Source organism: Mirounga leonina, unplaced genomic scaffold, assembly GCF_011800145.1.
Source record: "Mirounga leonina isolate KUSES-001 unplaced genomic scaffold, KU_Mleo_1.0 Mir_175, whole genome shotgun sequence".
In the NCBI taxonomy this organism is placed as follows: domain Eukaryota; kingdom Metazoa; phylum Chordata; class Mammalia; order Carnivora; family Phocidae; genus Mirounga; species Mirounga leonina.
In genome coordinates, this window is record NW_023270453.1 from 33,858,525 (window position 1) to 33,879,886 (window position 21,362).

General features: G+C 48.1%; 1 protein-coding gene across 4 annotated transcripts in view; it reads left to right on the plus strand.

The window, feature by feature from the left end:
- LOC118021867 (nodal modulator 1) overlaps positions 1 to 19,664 on the plus strand; it is a 61,790-nt gene extending 42,126 nt beyond the window's left edge. Inside the window, exons 26-32 of one of the 4 annotated variants that reach the window (XM_035022354.1) lie at positions 607 to 690; positions 1,880 to 1,990; positions 3,803 to 3,904; positions 5,317 to 5,436; positions 9,715 to 9,807; positions 12,743 to 12,890; positions 19,638 to 19,664. In XM_035022354.1, coding sequence (XP_034878245.1) covers positions 607 to 690; positions 1,880 to 1,990; positions 3,803 to 3,904; positions 5,317 to 5,436; positions 9,715 to 9,807; positions 12,743 to 12,874 — 642 coding nt within the window. In that variant the 3' untranslated portion in view covers positions 12,875 to 12,890; positions 19,638 to 19,664. Of the gene's footprint in view, positions 1 to 606; positions 691 to 1,879; positions 1,991 to 3,802; positions 3,905 to 5,316; positions 5,437 to 9,714; positions 9,808 to 12,742; positions 13,366 to 19,637 lie in introns of those variants that run through there. The other 3 variants (XM_035022353.1, XM_035022351.1, XM_035022355.1) reach the window with 3 other exon arrangements.
- The last annotated feature ends 1,698 nt before the right edge of the window (positions 19,665 to 21,362 follow it).

Consider the following 21,362-nt stretch of genomic DNA (forward strand, 5'->3'; position numbering starts at 1 on the left):
CTGCATATAGACCCCTCTGAACTTGGCCTGATGCTTTAGATCCTAATATGTGAGCAGGTCAGTTGTGCTATTGATCGAAAATTGGTTGCTCTGAAAGCTTTCTTAGAGTAATGATTTGTTTGGTAAACTTCACGTATGCCTGTATAATTGAGCAATAGAATAAAAAGCTTGAGAAAGAACAGATTTTTTTTTTTTTAAGAAGGAAATTCTCAGATCTCACTTGGCAGAAATCGTGTCCATCGTAAGCATTCAGGAGTCATGGCTGATGTCACTTCACATATATATGCAGGCAGAGGGAGCGGTGGACAGCCAGGGGAGAACGATTTTATCAGAATAAGCGTATTGTGCTTAGCAGTTTTGAAGCAGGAAGCCAAATCTAATTTTTCTTGGGGATTGAAGGAACTGCAGAGCTCCAGATACATGTTCCTTCATCAGGGTGCTTCTAAAAGGGACTCTTAAGAAGGTTGGCAGGCCGCAGACTGGGACCGGTGGCGGGGTGGGGATGGCGGCGTGGTCGTGGTGAGGGCCTGTGGTCGGAGCAGGCTCGGATGAGGTTCCGGGCAGCGAGCCCCTTTCTAGAGGCGTGATCCCTGGGTTTGCTTGCAGCCGGGATGTGTGTACCATGTGCAGCTCAAGGCAGAAGGCAATGACCACATCGAGCGGGCCCTCCCCCACCACCGGGTAATCGCGGTAAGTCAAGAAACTGCGGCGGACGGGTGGCGGTATGAGCGCTTCCCCAATCCAAAACGCTTTAGCTCTGGCTAGCTGCCTTTCCTCTGAGGTGGAGTGGGGGTGGGGGGGCTCCGGGTCCTAGTTAAGGGTCCTCTTCGAATAGTGTCAGCTTCACACGCGGAATCTCCTGCGGGGTTTTAATGAGCAGCATTGCTGTCGTGAATCCGGAGGAGAAATTTGAGCTGTTGTCTCCTCCCTCCCCCCAGCAAACTGATCATTATTCTCCAAGTTGAGGATCTCAAGGTCTAAGTGGCATTTCAGATCAAGGGAGGGTAATAAAGACAATATGGGCTTAATTGGTGGCAGGGCCACCCGATTTTCTTATATCCAGATGACCTTGTTTTTTCCACTTGGTGGGTGGAGTCTCTTGATATTCTGGATCACGACTTAGCTAATTGATCCCTAAGGCGGCGGCTCTCCCTCCAGGTCACGGGAAGGAGCCCGGGAATCATTTGAAGTGAAGCTTTTCTCCCACGGAGTAACTCATTGGCTAGACTGGAGGATTTGGGTGGGACGGCGGGGGGAGGGGCGAGATAGGCGGTGCTGCCCCTTGATAGCTTGATTAGGTGGCATTAGGCATGAAGGTAATGAGGGTTTAGGAGAGGGGTGGGCCGTTTAGGACCACCTGGCTGAGAAGTGGGTTTTCTTGATGTCTTTATGGCATCTGGCATTTTAAATGAGGGCGGCATCTTACAATCTCATGTTTCCCTGCCATGGTGGCCAAGGCCAGGGTCATGGACAGTCCTGGGGACCACGGCCTGGCAGATACGGAAAAAGGGACAAACGGGAGGGCACCCACCCACCTGTGGGGTGGCTCTGCCTCAGCCCCTGCTGATGGCTGCCAGGCAAACACATCTGTCTCTTTTTCCACGAGAGGCTGGAAAGTCTGGCTTTTGGTGTGTGTGAAATTTCTCTTTAAATTGTTGGCAAATAATGGAATTTTAGAAAAAAAATATTCTGTGCTAGTCAAACCAAACGTGTCTTGGGCTAGCCGTGCCCACCTCCTTACCACCAGTTTGTGCCCTTGGACTTGGACTACTGAAGAGGTGAAGTTTGCTATGAAACAGCGCCTAGGATGGCACCACCTAGAGTAGAAGCTCTTCTCCCAGCTTCCTCGCCACCAACATTGTTCCTGGTCTCTTTCTAGGTCGGCAATAATGACATCGATGATGTAAGCATCATAGTTTTCCGGCAGATCAATCAATTTGATTTAAGTGGAAACGTGATCACTTCCTCCGAGTATCTCCCTACATTATGGGTAAGGCCAGTTTTTTACGGTGAAAGTGTTGTGTTCTTTTCAGCTCTGAGGAGAGTAGGAGCGGGATATGTGGGCCTGCCCAGCGCTCGCTTGAGTGCGGACAGATGGTGGAAGTGCTGAGGGCTGAGGCTGAGATCCTGGCGTGTATCTAGGAGAGTGGTTGCTGATGGCCCGGAAGAGAAAAGGCTTCATACTTTCAGATAACTCTCTGTTTAGCTTAGAAATTAGTCTTTGGAAGCATTGTGGTAGCAGCCTAATGAATGCTCATACAACCTAGAGTCTAAGGCGAAAAGGTAATTTTAAGGCAGAGTGCCTTGTAACTTAAAATTCTGTCCAGGGTGGAGGCGGTGGGCAGGGGACCGGGAGTCAGGCAGTCTGACCAGTGTCCTGCTCACCCCGCTGCCACAGGCAGTCACTCCATCTTGCGGACCGGGGTTTCCTCCTCTGGGAAACACGGGAGCTGGGGATTCAGTGACCTCTCAAGATCTCTTCAGGTTCTAACTAAATCTCCTTGTCTGCAGTTAATGAAATGTTTATACCCTGCTCTAGCATCCCCCTTGAAAAATGTCCGTGAATTGCCACGAGAGTGTGTTTTTCAGAGGCGCTTGTAATTTTATGCACGATGACACATTTGACTTGGCTGAGAATGTGCGCTGAGGGTTTAACTCCCCTCTGAACTCGCTCTTCCTTCCAGGTTTGCAAGCGTGTTGTTGCCTGTGGGGGCTGGGCGGGCAGGCCCCGAGCAGAGCGGGCTGGGTGGGCTGTGGGGCAACCTGCAGCAGACGGGAGGGAATGGCGCCCCCTCCTCGTCTCCACATGATTGTTGTCCTGTTGGAATCCTGGCCCAGTGTTGGGATCACTTCCCAACTTCACAGAGAAACTGGAAGGTAGAGTTACTTGAAATCACCTGGTTTTTAAACATGGTCAGTGAATTCAGATTTTCTCCGAACACCGTATAGGGCACAAGAACGCATGTGTGGTCTTGGATGTGGCCCACTGGCCTCCCGTCTGTGACTTTCGTTTTAGGAAAATGCCTCGTGACTTGCGTGTTCTATATACAAGTGTCAGCTTGGGCCCTGGGGAGGGGCGACTGGCTTTCTCCTGTGGCATCCAGGACTGTACCTCCTTCGCCTGTCCCACTGGCTTATGGTAGTGAGAATGAGAACAGGCCGAAGAGAAAGGCTAGAAATACAGGACCGAACTGCTTCTGGAAGCAGCCCGGACAACCAAATGCAAAAGGGGAATGTGTTTTGAGCTTAAGGAATACTTGTGGAGTTGAAGGTATAGCATATGGAGAGGCCATGGCAGGGGGGCCAGACCCGTAGTGACGTGGGTTGAGCCCCAGGCACCACCACATATAAACTGTGCAACTTTAGGTGGTGGAGGCTCGGGGCCTCCCTATGGGTAATGATGATGCCTGTTCAGAGCCAGGGTTGGTGACGACGTATGTACAAAGTGCCTGTTGCTTGCCTGGCATTCATAGCTGTAGTAGAAGCTATTCCTTTTACTATTATCATTATACTAACTGTTACCATCTTGAGCATTAACTTAAGTTGCTGGAATCGATTTTAAAACCTTAACATTTCTATGCAGGTCATGGAACTGTTAGTCTCAGGCGATGGAGGAATGCATTATGTATTCTGGCAGGGGGCGGGTTGTTTCTCTTTCAAACATCCGTGTTCCCAAAGATCCTTCCCCCCCCACCCCCCCAAGAGCTAAGCCATCCCGAAAAAGAAATGAAGTGTTTGAAACGAAATGTTTATTGTGTTTTAATTTCAAAAGCACGCCCTGCTTTTGTTTTCTGCTCTCCAGGTAAAGCTTTACAAAAGTGAAAACCTTGACAACCCAATCCAGACGGTTTCCCTGGGCCAGTCCCTCTTCTTCCACTTTCCGCCCCTGCTCAGAGATGGCCAGGTAACTAACACCTGGGGCTGCCTTCTAGCCATGTCTTCATCTGAATAACTCCACTTCTGAGTTTAAGGAAAGAGTTTTCTCATCCCCCTGCCCCCCAGTACCTCTTTGTGGAAATGGTTGACATGCTCTCTGAATCAAGGTTGGGCTCTGTAGGGTTTATGTTTTCTTAATTGGTTCTTTATCTCTTTGCAAAAATAATACATATCCATGGCAGGAGATTTTTTTGGGGGGGGTGGAAATCAGATATAATCCCATCATCCAGAAATAACCCCTGTTCATGTGCTGACAGGTATCCTTTGGTCTTTTTCATTGTGTGTGCCTGTGTGTGTGTAGATGTAAGTATACACATATATTTATTTTAATAACGCAAGGCTAGGATTCTTCTGTACATTGTTTTATAGCCTGTACTTTTCAACGAAGAATATATCCGAAATCTTTTCCCCATCCTTAAACCTTTATAACATGGTTTTTTGTGGTTGCACAATAGTCTCTAATACAGGAAATGCTATACTTTATTTAACCAAACCCTTAACGGTGGACATCCTTTCCTGACTGTAGAGTGTTTATTATCAATTGTATTTGGACAGAGCAAGCTATTGTAGTTGTCAAGGTGAGAGCAAACTTTGCAAAGAATTCGATTCTTTCCTGGTGGGCCTGGCACGCGTTTGTCAGAAGTGCACCCCTGTCCTGGCTTCTTACCCCCTGCCCCAGGGATGATAAACTGTGGCCCTTTTGGGGCATGAAATGGCTGTAAAATAATGAAATAGGTTGCGATGGACGTTTGGAGTCGCTCCCCATTTCTCGAGACGCCCTTTGCAGGGGCCGCCGTAGGCAGCACGGCTCTGCAGAAACAGCATGGGCTTGGAGTCAGACTCCACCTGGGCTCACCGCCTGCTCTGAGATGGGAGCAGTAAACCTGGCCTTGCCCATGGCTTAGAGCAGAGCAGGTGTCTGCCTCGTGCAGTGCTCACGGCGCCTAGCACACCGTTGGGGCTTCGGACGGTTCCAGAGATGCTGTGTTCTTAGAACTTGCCAGCTAACGGGCTACTTAAGTATCCTCCCTTAAAAGTCAACCTCATTTTGGATTGAAAGCAGTCTTTCTCAGTTGGATCATGTATCTCCCTCATCAGAAGTGGCTCGTAATAACTTTCTGTGTTTCATAAAGTTGGATCCTCAAAGGACCACAATTATGTCACTGTTGAATATGCTCATACAGAAGTTCCGCAGACTTTGAAAGCTTTATTGGAAGACGCTCTCTCCAAGATGCTGGGACACACGGCTGTCCCTGATGGAACAGCCCACTGAGCTTCCTGTTCTGAAGTTAGCAACCTTGGTTTGCATGCGTAAACCTGGGGATTTCTTTAAAAGCATAAAGTCCTTTATAAAAGTAACTTCTTCTTGCTTGTGCACAGAACTACGTTGTGCTGTTGGACTCCACGCTCCCCAGATCCCAGTATGACTACGTCTTGCCTCAGGTTTCTTTCACGGCAGTGGGCTACCATAAACACATCACCCTGATTTTTAATCCCACGGTAAGGAAAAAGGGGAGTTTAGAAACAGCCGATCAGGGCGGTGAGAGAAGGAAAACCTCACAACCTTTGCTGCGGGTTATTAGTGGAGGGAGGACAGCTGTTTGAGGGCCCCCAACTCCGGTCCCTTTTCCATTCTGGATTTCCCTAGATGCTTTTCTACTTTTTCGAGTGCTGATGCCTTCAGTTCCCTTTCAGGAGGAAGCTGTCAATGAGGGGAGGGGATGTTTTAGGTCAGTGGCTCAGGTGTGACTTTTTGGGAGAATGGTCACCCCTATGTCATGATTGGGGGTGTTGTGGTCCTTCAGCAGGAGGCATGGGACACCTGAACTGCCCAAACTTCTAGAAACTGGTGCCGTTTACAGGAAATAGAGAGGACACAAGAGCATATAAAGGATGCTGCAGGGATATAGTCAACAAAGTGTAGGTTGCGGGAAACTGTGGGACATTAACCTGGAACCTGATTTATTTGATAGATTGCAAGAGAGAAAAAAACCAACAAGGGTGGGATACCTGTAGATTAAAAGAAACTTGCTCATTTAAAAAATTTTTATTATTTTTATAATTTTTTAAATTCTTTTAAAAAAGATTTTATTTATTTGAGAGAGAGAGCACAAGAAGGGGAAGCAGCAGAGCGAGAGGGAGGAGCAGGCTCGGGGCTCGATCCCAGGACCCTGAGATCATGACCTGAGCCGAAGGCAGACGCTTAACCGACTGAGCCACCCAGGCGCCCTGAAACTTGCTCATTTTATCAGCCACTTGCAATAAGTAGACCTCATTGGATCCTGTATCAAACAGACTAAAAAACAACAGAACAAACAAAGCACACATTCATGAGATGATTATTTAGATGAGTGCTTCCCAAACCTGGCGTGCAGTAGAATCACCTGAGGATTAAACACACAGCAGCCACAAAAATGGGCTCCAGGGCCCAACCTCACACCTGCCAGTTCTGAACTTGGTAGGTAGTGAGAGTAGAGCCCACGGATCTACAGTAAAACAGAAGTCTGGCCTCCGAGCTACGGCGTTGGTCACTGTTGTAGGCCTTTTCAGCGTGAAGAGTCAGAATTCTATCTTTTTAAAAAGATAACTGTGCAGAGGAGTATGTTTGAACAGCTGTGTTGTATAGCACTCCTCTGCATGGCTGTTCCATAACATGTTCAGTTAGCCCTGCTGGATGGATATTCGCATTATTGCTGGTTATCTGCTGTTACAAATAACCCGTTAGTGATTGGCCTCGTGCATGCGTGTGTTTGAATGCTTGTCAGTCCATCTTTGGAATAGACGCTGAGAGGTACAGTTGCTGGATCACAGGGTCACTGCATCTGGAATCTTGCTGGACGGGGCCACTTGCCCTCCAGGGGATGTCCTCTTTGCATTTCCACCAGCAATGTATGAGAGCACCCCTTTCCCCAACAGAGTATGTGGTCAGATTAAAGAGTGTTTGCAGTCTGGTGGATGAGAAATGGCATCTCCACGTAGCTGTTCCCTGCATTTCTCATCCTTCCATGTGGTTAAGAACCATTTTTGTGTTCCCTTTCTGGGAACTGTTGACTTTTTTCTAGTTGTTGGTCTTTTTCATCTATTTTGGAAGCCCTTTGTCTATGAGGGATTCTCACCCCTTGTGGTATGTGTTGTACCTATTTTTCCCAATTTGTTTTTTCATTTTGATTATGCAGACATTTATTTTTTATGTTAAATGTGTCAGTCTTTTCCTCATTGCTTCTGAATTTTGAGTCATAGTTCGGAAAGTCTCCCCCGCTCCCAGTTTTTAGAGGAATTTCTTTTTCCTCCGGTACATGTATGGTTTCCTTTTGTACATTTCCAACTCTATCCATTTGGGGTTCTTCCTGGTGTAGGGTGTGAAGAATAGTTCCAAATTTATCTTTCCCACATGCAATCAAGTTACCATTTTGTGCTTTTCAAACACCATCCTAGATGGGAGGTAGGTAGGAATTATTTTCCATCATCTAGAGATGAGACCCAAGGAGAGACTGAGCCGTCTAGGTCACCAGCTCGTGCGCAGCAGAGCTAGGATTTGAACACAGCTCTTCTGCTGCTTTCTGGGTGTCTCTGACGAGGAGCTTGTGCCCAGTGACTTGGCAAATACGATCTTACCTGAAGTAGAGTTTTTCTGATGACTCCAGAAGGAAGCACTTTCCTCGTTGCCCAGGGTGGAGACCTGGTTAGAGGTGCCAAAGAGATGAGCATGTAGGGACCATCTGTCCCTGCGTGGAGGCACATTGCCAGCCCAGCGAGAGCAGAGGGTCCTCATGAAGGGCACCGATGGTGGCTGTCTGCGACATTCCCTCGCCGCCGCCCCCCCCCCCCCAATCTGGATCCAGGGAGATACTTGGGACAATTCCCAGCTGGTGGCGGGAAGAGATGCTGCTGGGTGGCGGCCAAGCAGCCACCACGCCCCATAGCTGTTGCTAGGAATGCGTCTGTCACTTCGTTGCATGTGAGACCAGAGCGCCAAGTGACAAGTGCAGAGCGTGCCCACCCCTGCCATGCAAGGGATCTGCTGCTGATCCCCACAATAGACCTTGTGGGGATGTGCTGTTCCTCGCACTTCACAGAAGCTCAGAGAGAATAAGCTACTTCCCCGCAGTTAATCAGCAGAGTCAGGACTCAGAATGTGGTGATTTGTCTCACATCACGTGGTTTCTAGAACACTACAGCCTCCTGATGGGTGGCTCAGCGTTGTGCATTTCTGAGCGTTCCGCTTTACTCTTCTGTTGACATGCAAACCCAGAACCACATCATTGATTTTTTTACTCCATATTTGATGCGCTGCTTGGCACTTTACATAGGTAATCTCGTTGAACCTCACATTCCCCTGCAGTGGGTGCCGTTCGGATCAGCGCCACTTAATAGTGAATGAACCGAGTCTTCCCTTGATTGCCCAAGGTCACGTGGCCAGACCCGAGACAGGAGCCTCATTGTCTTCATCCCTCTGCAGCGTCCCCATTAACTATTTACTTCCGGGGAGAATGTGCTGGAACCCAAGACATGTAGGCAGTGGGAGGTGGAAATCTGTTTCCACCCTGATTCTTTCATTTTTAAGAGACCATTCCATTCTGCCTCAACTGTCTCGGGTAGAATGGCCCCATAGCCCTTCTCCTGCCCAGATGCTCTCAGATGTTTTGGTTGCAGGACCCTGTTACCCTGTTCAAAGTTGTTGAGAGTCTGAGAGAGCTTTAGTTTATATGTGTAATCTATCTTTATTTATTATATTCCGTTAGCTGTTAGAGTGACGACGTCATCACACATAGCTTCTGGAAAAGTCCACCATTCACTTACGAGAGAATGAGAGCGAAAAAGACACGTGATAGCATTGTCATGAAAATAGTTTCACCTTAAAAATCTCCTGGAAGGGAGTTCCCAGACAATACTTTGAGAACCGGTGCTCTGTCCCCTTGTTCTATCATTTTCTGAAAGTTTCTATTTATTTGTTTCCTTTGTGCGGGTTGAGTGAGCTAGGGTGCAGGTTTGTTGGCTAGTACAGAGACCCAACATCTCAGGGGCTTTAGGAAGATGGAAGTTTCTGTCTTCTGTCAGCATCGGGGACTGAGCAGTCCAGGATGGTATGGAAGCCCCGCGATATCAGGGACCCAGTCCCCCCCTTGGGGCTTTGTTATCCCCCACCATCTCCCCCTTCCTCATAGATGGCACGCCTGGCTGGCAGGAGGGGAACACACACCACTGCCCTTTTAGGGAACAGCCTGGATGTGTTACCGAACACTTGCGTTCTTGTAGCCTTGGCCAGAATTCGTGGCTGTCCCAGCTGCAAGGGAGGCTGGGAAGTGCATGTAGTCTGATGGCCCAGATGAAGGTTGGGGGTTCTGTTGGAAGAAGGGGCAAATGGCCACTGGGACACAAGCAGCAGCCTGCCTCCTCTCCTCACCGGGGCTGATCTCTGGGACCATGTCCTTGGTCACTGTGCGCCAGAGCCTAGCACGGCGGGTTCCCAGTACTCCCTTGTAGGAAGGAGCCCCTGTGTATGGCTGGGACTCGGCCCGAGGAAGCCCTCCTCAGCCACGGGGCCTGCTCTCCACAGCTCTTGCTCTCCTCAGGAGAGGAAACATGCCTGGTTACCAGCCTCGGTCTGCCCCAGAGCGGCAGAGAGCAAGCTGGGAGAGTTTGGGTAGCAGAGAATTCACCTGAAAATGTATCCAGGTCACTGCCCTTGCTGCCCGTGGAGATTGGGCCAGATGGGCGGCAGGGTGGTGGGCGGCGGGAAGCGGAGAGCCGGTAAAGCGGTGCTCTTGGTGTCCACAGAGGAAACTGCCTGAGCAAGACATCGCGCAAGGGTCCTACATCGCCCTACCTCTGACGCTGCTTGTCCTGTTGGCTGGCTACAACCACGATAAGGTAGGAAACCCAGAGGCCTGGTGAGACAGTGCCGTGTGCCGGGGGCGCCGTCTGCACAGCGGGGACATGTCCCCTGTTACAGAAGTTAGCACATTTCAGGGCCAGAAGTGACTGCGAAGGCCTCAAGTCCTGTCCCCCAGATTCCTTCCTTTCTTCCTTTTTTTTTTTTTTTAATTTTTAACTTTTTATTATTTTTTAATGTTTCAGGTTTTTATTTGAACTCTAGTTAGTTAATATGTAGTGTAATATTAGTTTCAAGTGTAGAATTTAGTGATTCATCACTTAGAGACAACACCCAGTGCTCATCACAAGTGCTTCCTTAATCCCCATCACGTTTTACCCATCCTCTCCTCCAGCCACTTCCCCTCCAGCAACCCTCAGTGTGTTCTCCATAGTTAAGAGTCTGTTTCCTGGTTTGCCTCTTTTTCCCCCCATGTGCATCTATTTTGTTTCTTAAATTCCACATATGAGTGAAATCATATGGTATTGATCTTTCTCTGATTTACTTCGTTTAGCCTTATATCCTCTAGATCCATCCATGTTGTTGCACATGGCAAGATTTCATTCTTTTTGATGGCTGAGTAGTATTCTGCTGTGTATATATATCTATATAGATAAGTATATAGATATAAATAGATATAGATATATATACACAACCTACATCTTCTTTATCCATCCATCAGTTGATGGACACTTGGGCTGCTTCCATAATTTGGCTATTAATAATGCTGCTATAAACATCAGGGTGCTTGTACTCCTTCAAATCAGTGTTTTTTTATCCTTTGGGTAAATACCTAGTAATGCAATTGCTCGATCGTAGGGTAGTTCTATTTTTAACTTCTTGAGGAACCTCCATACTGTTTTCCAGAGTGGCTGCACCAGCTTGCATTCCCACCAACAGTGCACGAGGGTTCCCCTTTCTCTGCATCCTCGCCAACACCTGTTGGTTCCTGTGTTAATTTTAGCCATTCGTCTGGTGTGGGGTGATATCTCATTGTAGTTTTGATTTGTATTTCCCTGATGATGAGTGGTGTTGAGCATCTTTTTATGTGTCTGTTGGCCATTTGTATGTCTTCTTTGGAAAAATGTCTAGTCATGTCTTTTTCCCATTTCTTAACCGAGTTATTTGTTTTTTGGGTGTTGAGTTTGATAAGTTCTTCATGGATTTTTGGATACTAACCCTGTAGCAGATATGTCATTTGCAAATATCTTCTCCCATTCTGTAGGCTGGCTTTTAGTTCTGTTGACTGTTTCCTTTGCTGTGCAAAATCTTTTTATCCTGATGAAGTCCCAGTAGTTCATTTTTGCCTTTTTTTTTTTTTTAAGATTTTATTTATTTATTTGAGAGAGAGAAGGAGAGAGCACATGAGAGAGGGGAGGGTCAGAGGGAGAAGCAGACTCCCTGCTGAGCAAGCAGGGAGCCTGATGCGGGACTCGATCCAGGGACTCCAGGATCATGACCTGAGCTGAAGGCAGTTGCTTAACCAACTGAGCCACCCAGGCGCCCTCATTTTTGTTTTTGTTTCCCTTGTCTCTGGAGGCGTGTCTAGCAAGAAATTGCTGCAGCCGAGCTCGAAGAGGTTGCTACCTGTGTTCTCAAGGATTTTGATGGACTCCTGTCTCACATTTAGGTCTTTCATCCATTTTGAGTCTATTTTTGTGTGTGGTGTAAGGAAATGGTCCAGTTTCATTCTTCTGCATGTGGCTATCCAATTTTCCCAACACCATTTGTTGAAGAGACTGTCTTTTTTCCATTGGACATTCTTTCCTGCTTTGTCGAAGATTAGTTGACCATAGAGTTGAGGGTCCACTTCTGGGCTCTCTATTCTGTTCCATTGATCTATGTGTCTGTTTTTGTGCCAGTACCATACTGTCTTGATGATGACAGCTTTGTAATAGAGCTGGAAGTCTGGAATTGTGATGCCGCCAGCTTTGCTTTTCTTTTTCAACATTCCTCTGGCTATTCGGGGTCTTTTCTGGTTCCATACAAATTTTAGGATTATTTGTTCCGTTTCTTTGAAAAAAGTTGATGGTATTTTGATAGGGATTGCATTGAATGTGTAGATTGCTCTAGGTAGCATTGACATTTCACAATATTTGTTCTTCTAATCCATGAGCATGGGATGTTTTTCCATTTTTTTGTGTCATCTTCAGTTTCTTTTATAAGTGTTTTATAGTTTTCAGGGTACAGGTCTTTTATCTCTTTGTTTAGGTTTATTCCTAGATATCTTATGGTTTTTGGTACAATTGTAAATGGAATAGATGCCTTGATTTCTCTTTCTGTTGCTTCATTATTGGCATATAGAAGTGCAACAGATTTCTGTACATTGATTTTGTATCCTTTGACTTTACTGAATTCATGTATCTGTTCTAGCAATTTTGTGTTGGAGTCTTTCAGGTTTTCTACATGAAGTATCAAGTCATCTGTGAATAGTGTAAGTTTGACTTCTTCTTTGCCGATTTGGATGCCTTTTTTTCTTTTTGTTGTCTGATTGCTGTGGCTAAGAGTTCCAGTACTCTGTTGAATCAAAGTGGTGAGTGGACATCCCTGTCTTGTTCCTGCCCGTAGAGGAAAAGCTCTCAGTTTTTCCCCAGTGAGGATATCAGCTGTGGGTCTTTTGTATGTGGCTTTTATGATGTTGCGGTATGTTCCCTCCAGCCCTACTTTGTTGAGGGTTTTTATCAAGAAAGGGTGCTGTACTTTGTCAAATCCCAGGCCTCCTTTCAAGGCCATTAACCTCTTGTGACAACTTCCCTAATCCTCAGTCGCCCTCTCTCTCCTGACCCTCCCCAGTGCAAAGGTCTCGGCTTTGTCTTGAACCTGGGTGGTGGCCTGGCAGAAGAAGGAGGTATACGGACATGTGAGGCTCCAGTGTCCCTGTGCGCAGAAGTGTTCTCCTGGCATCCCCTTTTCTCACTCTCTCTCTCTTTCTAGCTCATTCCCTTGCTGTTGCAGTTGACAAGTCGACTGCAGGGCGTCCGAGCTCTTGGCCAGACAGCCTCTGACAACAGCGGCCCAGAAGATGCGAAGAGACAAGCCAAGAAACAGAAGACAAGGCGGACGTGAGGAGGAAGAGGGACAGGTGAATCTCAGTCAGGACAGGCCACTGCCAAGGGGCCACCAGCTGCCCTTGGCGTCAAGCGTGCATTTGACTGAGCTCAGCCCGAGCTTTCTGCCCTGCGCTCGCTGCCTGGGCCTGCCTTCCCCCCCCCCCCCGCCCCCCCCAGCCCCTCGGTGCAGTGCCATGAATAGACCCTCCTGTCACTCTGCTGAGCACAATTTATTTTCTGAGTTGAAGATAATTTATTATTTTTTGTCAAAAAGTATTTAAGCTGTGCTAGTGGTGTGAGAATGTATCTCTTAATCTTCAGCATTCGGTTTGCAAGGATTCCAGTAAACTACAGGTTTTCGGTCTGCTCATGAAGGACCTGTCAGATTTGCCTTGTCCCTTAACTTCCCTCTGCATCTGTGACCCCTGCTGGAAACCGCACAACCTGTAACTACTACTAGGAGGGTTGGTGAGGAGGTAAAAATCAATAAAGTCACCCATTCATGTATGTTGTAGCACATCTCGGATGTATGTCTTCCGTGACGTTGGCATAAAGCAGGCGTCACGCAGGTCCTGAGGGAAGGGCTGGGCCAAGAAAGTTCTCAGCAAGGGGGAGGTGGCCCACGGCAGCCGTCTTTGGTCTCAGCGGTAGGAGAACAGGGGAGGGAAGGATTTGTGGCAACATGAGGCGTGTGCCCACCCCGTCTAAAGGAGCCGGAGTGTCTGGGCTCCAGCTCACTGGTGCTCTGTTGGAATGTGGGGAGCGAAGGCAGAAAGACAACATTTTGGGTGAAACCGAAGTGTTAAATGTTCGTGACCAATTCAATTTATTAAAAAAAACCACACAAACCGAACAAAATGCATCTGTGGGATGGGTGAAGCTTGAAGCCTGCGCATTTGCATAAGGGATCCACAGGAAGTCCCAGCATTTGCTGAGCACCGCAGTTGACCGGCTGTGGGGATGTGAAGGTGGGGGGAGCCGGTGACACTCAGGCCGAGACCACATCTGCTTCATTTCTTGTTGTATCCCTAGCTCTTAGCGTGTACTGAGCATGTGTAAGGAGTGAACAAGTGCATGCACGCATGGATCTGTGGGCACACAGCGCCTGTCTTCACAGAACGCACCCATCACTGAGTGGAAGACCAGTTGCTCAGGGGACAAGGACTGTGTGGTGACCTGAGGGCTTCCTGGCAGAGGAAGCTCAAGTGGCCGTGGGGGCCTGGGGGTGCAGAGCAGGGGTCTGGTCCCCCTGAGTGTTTATAGGGGGCTTCCTGGACGTGATGTTTAAGTCGGGAAGGATAGGGAATGGAGAGAGGAAAAAGAGGATGCAAGGTCTTGTTAGGTGTCACTTGCCAATGCAGGAAGTCAACTCTCGGAGATCTGGGACAGATGAGCTACGTAATCCAATTCTTGGAGTGTTTTCTAACTCTTATTCCAAGTGGACACCCAGAAACATCCCTTTTAAATGTTAATGGGGCTTTTTATTGACATGGTGTAAAGGTTAAGAGCTTGTGAAAGATACTACTAAATGTCACTATGTTCCAGCCAGTTCCGGCCGCCGCCGGTAAGTGGCAGTGTTCCCCCACCACTGGCCGCGGGTCACCCGGGGTTGTGCCCACGCTTCTAAAGGGCTCTGCTCCCAGTGGGGGGAGAAAGCGGACGCATTTCTCAGTTCATTTGAAAGGTGGGCTTACTCTGTTGTCTGTAATTTTCTCATATTCGGGCACTCTTGGGACAGAATTCCTCTGATTCCCCCTGGGAGGTGGACAGGTTAATGGTGTTAGAGGATTTTGAATGGGACCAAAGTTCCCCGAGAAATTTTTTTTTTTTTACCTTGGGAAATTTTTTAAGTATCCAAAACGATGGATTCTTCACTTCCACTGCTTGCACATTTTTGCTTATTGAAGCGGCCATAAAACTTCACTGAGGACACCCCCAAAGACCTTCAGGGAAGTGTCATTCTCAGGTGCTGGCTTCCCTTGGCTCCTGTGGGTTTTCTTGTTTTGAATGTTGTCAAGCCACCAGCGAGGAGGATTGTTGGGCGTGGGGGGATGGGAAGGGCTGACGGTGCGCAGGTGGGCAGAGGGAAGAGGCAGTCCTGTGTTAACTCTGAACGGTCTTCCTGTGAGGAAAGAAGATTCATGAGAGTAGGCCAAGGTGAGTGATTGCCGTCCTGGGGGAAGAGCGCCAGCAGGAAAGACCCGCCTTCTTTGAGTGGCCACCATGTGCAGGGCACCGCATGCATGGTTCGTTGGATCTTCGTGACCTTGTGAAGCGTACGTGTTTCAGTCCCATTTCACAGAGGAGGACACTGAGACTCGAAGATCTCACAGCTACTAAGTGGCAGAGCTGGGAGTCGAACCCAGGCCCAAGAGTTGTTGCTCCCCCGCTACACAAAAGCAACAATGTGGTTCCATGCTGGGTTGTCTGGGGCTAGTTCAGGGGTTTAGAGAAGGAATGCCGTGTGCGGGAGAGGTGGGCGTACCTGTGGTAAAGTCAGTCGGCCCGGTGACATGTAGCAGTGTGTGCAACGGAGGGTTGGGTCATGGAGGGACCTCAGCATTGTTTCTGGGAACAAAGAACTGTATGACTAGACACTTAAACCCAGTTCCTTAATAGGATTTCCCTTTCCTTAAAAGCTGGAGCATCCCAAAGGGAAGAGTTGGGCAGGACTTGGGGGACAAAGTGGTTGCATTCCGTTGAGCCTGAGGCTGAGTGTGCATGAGGGGTGAGAACCATATTTTAGCCACCTGCATTTCCAGCCCCCGGCACGTAGTAGGCGCTTGGGACAGGTACCAGCCTCAAGAGGGGCCCCAGTGACCCTATGTGGTCCCTTCCTGTGGCTGAATTGGGGCTGGCCTGGTGTGGTCAATGGAATGAGGCAGAAGTGGGGGGTGATGTGTGACTTCTCAGGCTTGGTCAGGAAAGGCGTCATGCCTCCCACTTTGGCTCTGGGTGCAGCCAGCCTGCCTGCCTTGCGTGAGGGTCCTCATGCAGTCCTGTGGAGAGGAGCTGAGCCCTGTGGCCAGTAGCCCATCCAGCCTCCCAGCCACCTGCGTGAGGCACCTTGGAAGTGACCCTACAGCCCCAGTCAGGCCTTTGGATGATGCAGCCCCAGCCGACATCTGACTACAGCCACTTCAGAGACCCCAAATGTGTGCTGCCCAGCCGAGCTCCTCCCAAATCCTGACCCACAGAATCTGTGAGTACCGTACACGATTGTATTAGGCCTCTAAGTTTTGGGGTAACTTGTTCTGCAGTGTTATGTAGCTGGTACTGTTCCACGGTGACTGAGAGACTCCCAGCAGATTGATGCATTTCTGCTTGTGTGTTAGTCTAGGTTTTCTTGGTTTCAGGTAATAGAAACCCAACTCCAACTAGCTTAAGGAACATGGGCCATGTCATTGATGATGTAATTGAAGAATCCAGGCTTAATGCATGGCTGGATCCAGGGTCTGTCTGGCTCTGCTCCCCTTTCTGTGTTGACCTTGCTCTTTGCTCCATCAAGGCTGTATGAGCAGGACTCCGCAATGGGCTCTGAGAGACCACTTTGTGGAAACTGACAGACGGTTTAAACTGGCCCCAGGCCATTTGCTCAGTCACTGCTCTCCCTGAGGCAGGGGCAGGGGCAGGCGCTAGGTGCACAGGACAACAGTTAACTGTGAGTGGAGTCTGGGAAACTGGCCTTTGGCTTCTGCCAATCTGTCGTGCATCTATAGAAGACAGACGCCCAGGAGTGTCAGGCCTGACATCATCCCGATTTGTAGGCCCGACAGAAAGAGAACTTCATCTTGAGGCAACATGTGTCAGTCCTGGGGAAGCGGCGAATTACAGAATCGCTGGGGCCTGGCAGACCTGAGCCATGCCTACATCATGCCATTGGCAGCCACCATGACCGGGATGCTGCATTTCCCAGAGAAGTAGGTGTTGCATGAGCAAAACCAAGAGAAGTCAGCTCCACTTTCTTTAAGACTTGATGACAAGGCCTGGTTGAAGTCACCCACGATTTTGGGCTTTATCTTTTCATTAGCAAAATGACCAAGACCTTATCATGACATAGAGGCGGGAGAAATTAATCCAACTGTGGACTTACTGTGTGCTAGGCCAGGAGGCTCCTTTCCAACCCTGGAACTTGGTGGAGTGGGGGAAGGTAGGATGTGACCTCTCCCTCCCTGCTTCTCAGTGTATCATGCTTCATGATACAACGGTGGGATCGTGGTTAGATCATTAACATTTTTTTTTAAAGATTTTATGTATTTGACAGAGAGACACAGCGAGAGAGGGAACACAAGCAGGGGGAGTGGGAGAGGGAGAAGCAGGCTTCCCGCTGAGCAGGGAGCCCAGTGTGGGGTTTGATTCCAGGACCGTGGGATCATGACCTGAGCCGAAGGCAGATGCTTAATGACTGAGCCACACAGGTGCCCCGATCATTAACATTTTAACTACACTCCTGCTATAATGGACACCTGGGGTCATTTAAGATGCCACCTGTTTTCATATCCTTTTGGATGGATGAATTTTTTTCACTGTTCCACCGTGTAGATGAGAACAGCACCCTCCCTTGCATTTGCTTTTTGGAATCTGAAGATTTTGTAAAACAGATGAATGCGTTAGAACAAGTGGTCCCCAGATCTGTGCAGAATCCAGGCCTCTGGAGACTGCTGGCTGCCCCTCCCTGTCTAGTCTCTGCAGGCGAGCCGTTGGCAAGGGGAAGGAGGCCCACAGCTGCTGCATTTTCACCCTGTGATGGCTCTTTGAGCCGAGAGGAAGAGGTGGCCAACAGCAGCTGAGTGGTCAAAATTGGGATGGGCCTCTCTTGCCTCCTTTTCCTAGGCCGGGGTGGGCAGGAATAGGGAGAAAGAACACTTTCTGCCTACTAAAAATGCTTCTTTCCTTGTACACTTGCAAGAGTGCCTCACCTAAGTGACGACTCATACTCAATTATAGTGGCAAAGATCTGTTCACATATGAAGATGAGCTCTAAGACTTGGATTGGTTGGATGCAGGGGTCTGCAAACTATAACCCTGGGGCCAAATCTGGTTTTCCACCTGTGTTTGCAAATAAAGCATCATGGGAACACAGCCATCCCTGTTCATTTACAGATTGTCCATAGCTACAATGGCAGAAGTGAGTAGTTGTGACAAAGATTGTATGGCCTACAAAGCCTAAAATCCTTACTATGTAGTCCTTTCAAGGAAGGACTTGTTGACCTCTAGTCTAGTGGGTGCTTTGTAAAGTTTGATCGTTAGGGGGAGTCATTAAGTTGTTCAGCATGTATTAACTGAGCGTCTAGCCTGGGCTTGGCACTGCTCTGTGTACTGGGGACTTAGGGGTGAGAAAGAGCAACCAGGCCTCACCTCTCCTGAAGCATAATGCTGGTGGAAGGGAGGGGCAATGAACAAGTAAATGAGATTTCTTGGATAATGGTAAGTGTTATTAAAGTGGAATAGGTGATGTGATAGAGGGTGACTGGTATCAGCATAAAAGGAAGTGCTAAACCAAAACAAAGCGCCACATTTTTTTTTTTTTAAGATTTTATTTATTTCTTTGACAGAGAGAGGGAGAGCACAAGCAGGGGGAGCAGCAGGCGGAGGGAGAGGGAGAAGCAGGCTCCCCGTTGAGCAGGGAGCCCGATGTGGGTTGGATCCCAGGACCCTGGGATCATGACCCGAGCCAAAGACAGACACTTAACCAACTGAGCCACCCAGGGCCCCCAAAACGCCACATTGATGGGGGTATGTCCCAGGGATACGAGCCAACTGAACGAGCTCCCAATGGTCAATGCTGGAACAGTCTGAACACAAGATAAAGTAGTATTGGATTATAATCCAAAGTATAAAATAAGTATCTATGATTCCATATTGATATAAATAAATGATTGAAGAAGTAAATAAATGATACAGAAGAGACAAATCTGTCTTGTAATAGAATTCCAAATAATAATTCCAAATTTATGTAGCTCCTCCACCCTCCAGGAAATGGAGGATAACCCCCACTCCTCAAGTGTTGACTTCTTGTAATGGCTTCTTCCAAAGGGACCGTGTGAAAAAGGGGGACAAAGAATAACTTTGTAGTGAAGAAAACTGACACAACCTCAGCCAAGTGGTGAAGGTGAAGGTCAACAGCTGTAAGGCATCTTGGAAGTGCACACCCTGGATACGAAGTGATGTCAGTGAGACTTCCTCTGGGATCTTTCTCCTTAAAACACACAAGTCTTCATCTAATGAGAAAAATATCAGACAAATCCCTATCGAGGAACATTCTAACAAAACACCTGACCAGTATTCCCCAAAAGTGTCAAGGTCATCAATGTGGTATCCTAGCATAGAAAATAAAAGGACATTAGGTAAAAAATAAGAAAGTCTGAATAAATAGGCACTTTAGTTAATAATAATGCATCAATATGTGAGGCACACGGGAACTCTGTGCAATCTTCACCATTTTCCTGAAACCATTGTAAAATGAAAAGTTTAAACATTTATTAAAAAAAAAAAAAGTTGAGCTCCCAGCCTAGTGCCATCTCTTGGAAACCTCCACACCATGAGGGCCAAGTGGAGGAAGAAGCGAATGCACAGGCTGAATTGAAAAAGAAGAGGAGGCAGAGGTTCAAATAAATCAGTAGCTTGTGCTACAGAAGCAGAAATAAGGAAAGCCAGGGGCAGGGACGCTGGGACAAATTGTTGGACTGCATGCTTACTTTCTAGAACTTGATTCAATGGATCAACAACATCCATCACTATCTGAAGGCAATGACCACCCCCCCCTTTTTTTTTTTCAGATAGGCTCCTTGCCCAGCGTGGAGCCCAATGTGAGGCTTGATTGACCCTGAGATCAAGACCTGAGCTGAGATCAAGAGTCAGACACTTAAACCAACTGAGCCACCCAGGCTCCCAGCAATGACCACCTTTGAGACACCCACCTTGCTCATGCTAAAACAGTCCCTTTTGGTCCTGTGCCCAGGACCTGTGACTTTTGGGACTAATTCTGTTTTCATTTGTGGCTGAATGTAACACGTATACAATACATCATCTCTTCTGCCATCTTAGCTGAAGAAAAAAAGGTTGAATACCAGAAGTGTCATATGCTGGACCTAGTACTTGTGTTACCTGGTTTAGTTTGTGAGCATGAATTTGTATCATGCCATCTAAGCTCTGTCACCTGACCCTCCCACAGCCAATGGCCCTGAAGTAAGAGACAAAAAACCAAAGTCAGGAAATGGCCCAACATGAAGACTGCGTGCATTGGTGTCCCCGAAAATGCCAAGGAGAAGAGAGGGAGGGGTCAGCAAGCTATAGCCTGAATGTCAAATCCACTTGGCCACCCATTTTTGTTAAAGTTTTACTGGAACACAGCCATGCTCATTCACTTCTGTATTGTCTGTGGCTACTTCTGAGTGACAACTGCAGAAGTGAGTCGTTGCAACAGAGATTGGATGGCCTACAAAATATTTACTGTCTGTCTAGTCCTGCAGAGGGGACCCAGGTTCTGTCATCATCCCTAAGCAGGAATGGCGAGGAATCCCCATCTCGGGACGTCGGTCTTTTAAAAACAGCGCACACAGCTAGGCAAAGCCCAAGGTTCTTTGGGACTGAAATGGATCATTAATATTGAATGTTTACAACCTACTTGCTCCAGATGATTCAATTTAATTTCGCCTGTCTGTCGTAACAGAGGTCCCACGTGCAGGGGTCGGGGCTGTATATCTTCATTGGCTTTCTGAGGCTTCAGAGCCTATTGATTCTGCGAAATGTACATTTCTCTGAAAAGAACGTCTCTTGACATGACAGGAGATCACACATTGCTTGTTTCCTGTCCCTTTCACTCCCCTCTGAACATAATAAAATCATTATCCCAGCATCTCTGAGGGACCCTCGTGTCTCTTGGAAGCAGGGCTCCTTTTGCTTGCTTTCCTTTTAAATCTCTTTCAAGCCAGTGAGGCAGGGTAGAAATTTTTACTGGCTTTAGAGCCAGCCAGATGCGAGTGCAAGTCCTGTGTCTGTTACTTCCTGGGCTGTTTGATTTTGGCTGAGCTACTTCATGTCCCCGAGTCTTAGGCTGTTCTGTAGTAAAACGGGGATGATGGTTGCAGTGCAGGGTGCTTCTGAGGATTTGGGCAAGTGATGCTTCCAGAACAACCGCTACGGGTTGTTCTGCATACGGGGCTTGCTGCATGGTATCACTCCTTCACAGAGGGATGGCATTCGGCTGGTATCCGCTGGTGTAGCTGTGACCATGTTTTACAACCAGCCATTGCAGCTGATTGGTCCGTGCCCATGCCATGACAGATGTTCAATATCTGGGAAATCATCCCTGGGGAGAGACAGATTCTCCTCTTCCTTTCAGATCCTCAGACAATTTCATTGGTCTACACGAGTGCAGACCCTATTTAGAGCCCAGCTCCCCTTTACCTGTCCACCTCTCCCTAGCTGCTGGGAGCGCTGGGTGCTACGAGCTCACAGCTGGGCCCTGTTCCAGAGAATTGTCCTCTTCAGGTGCGAGCCGC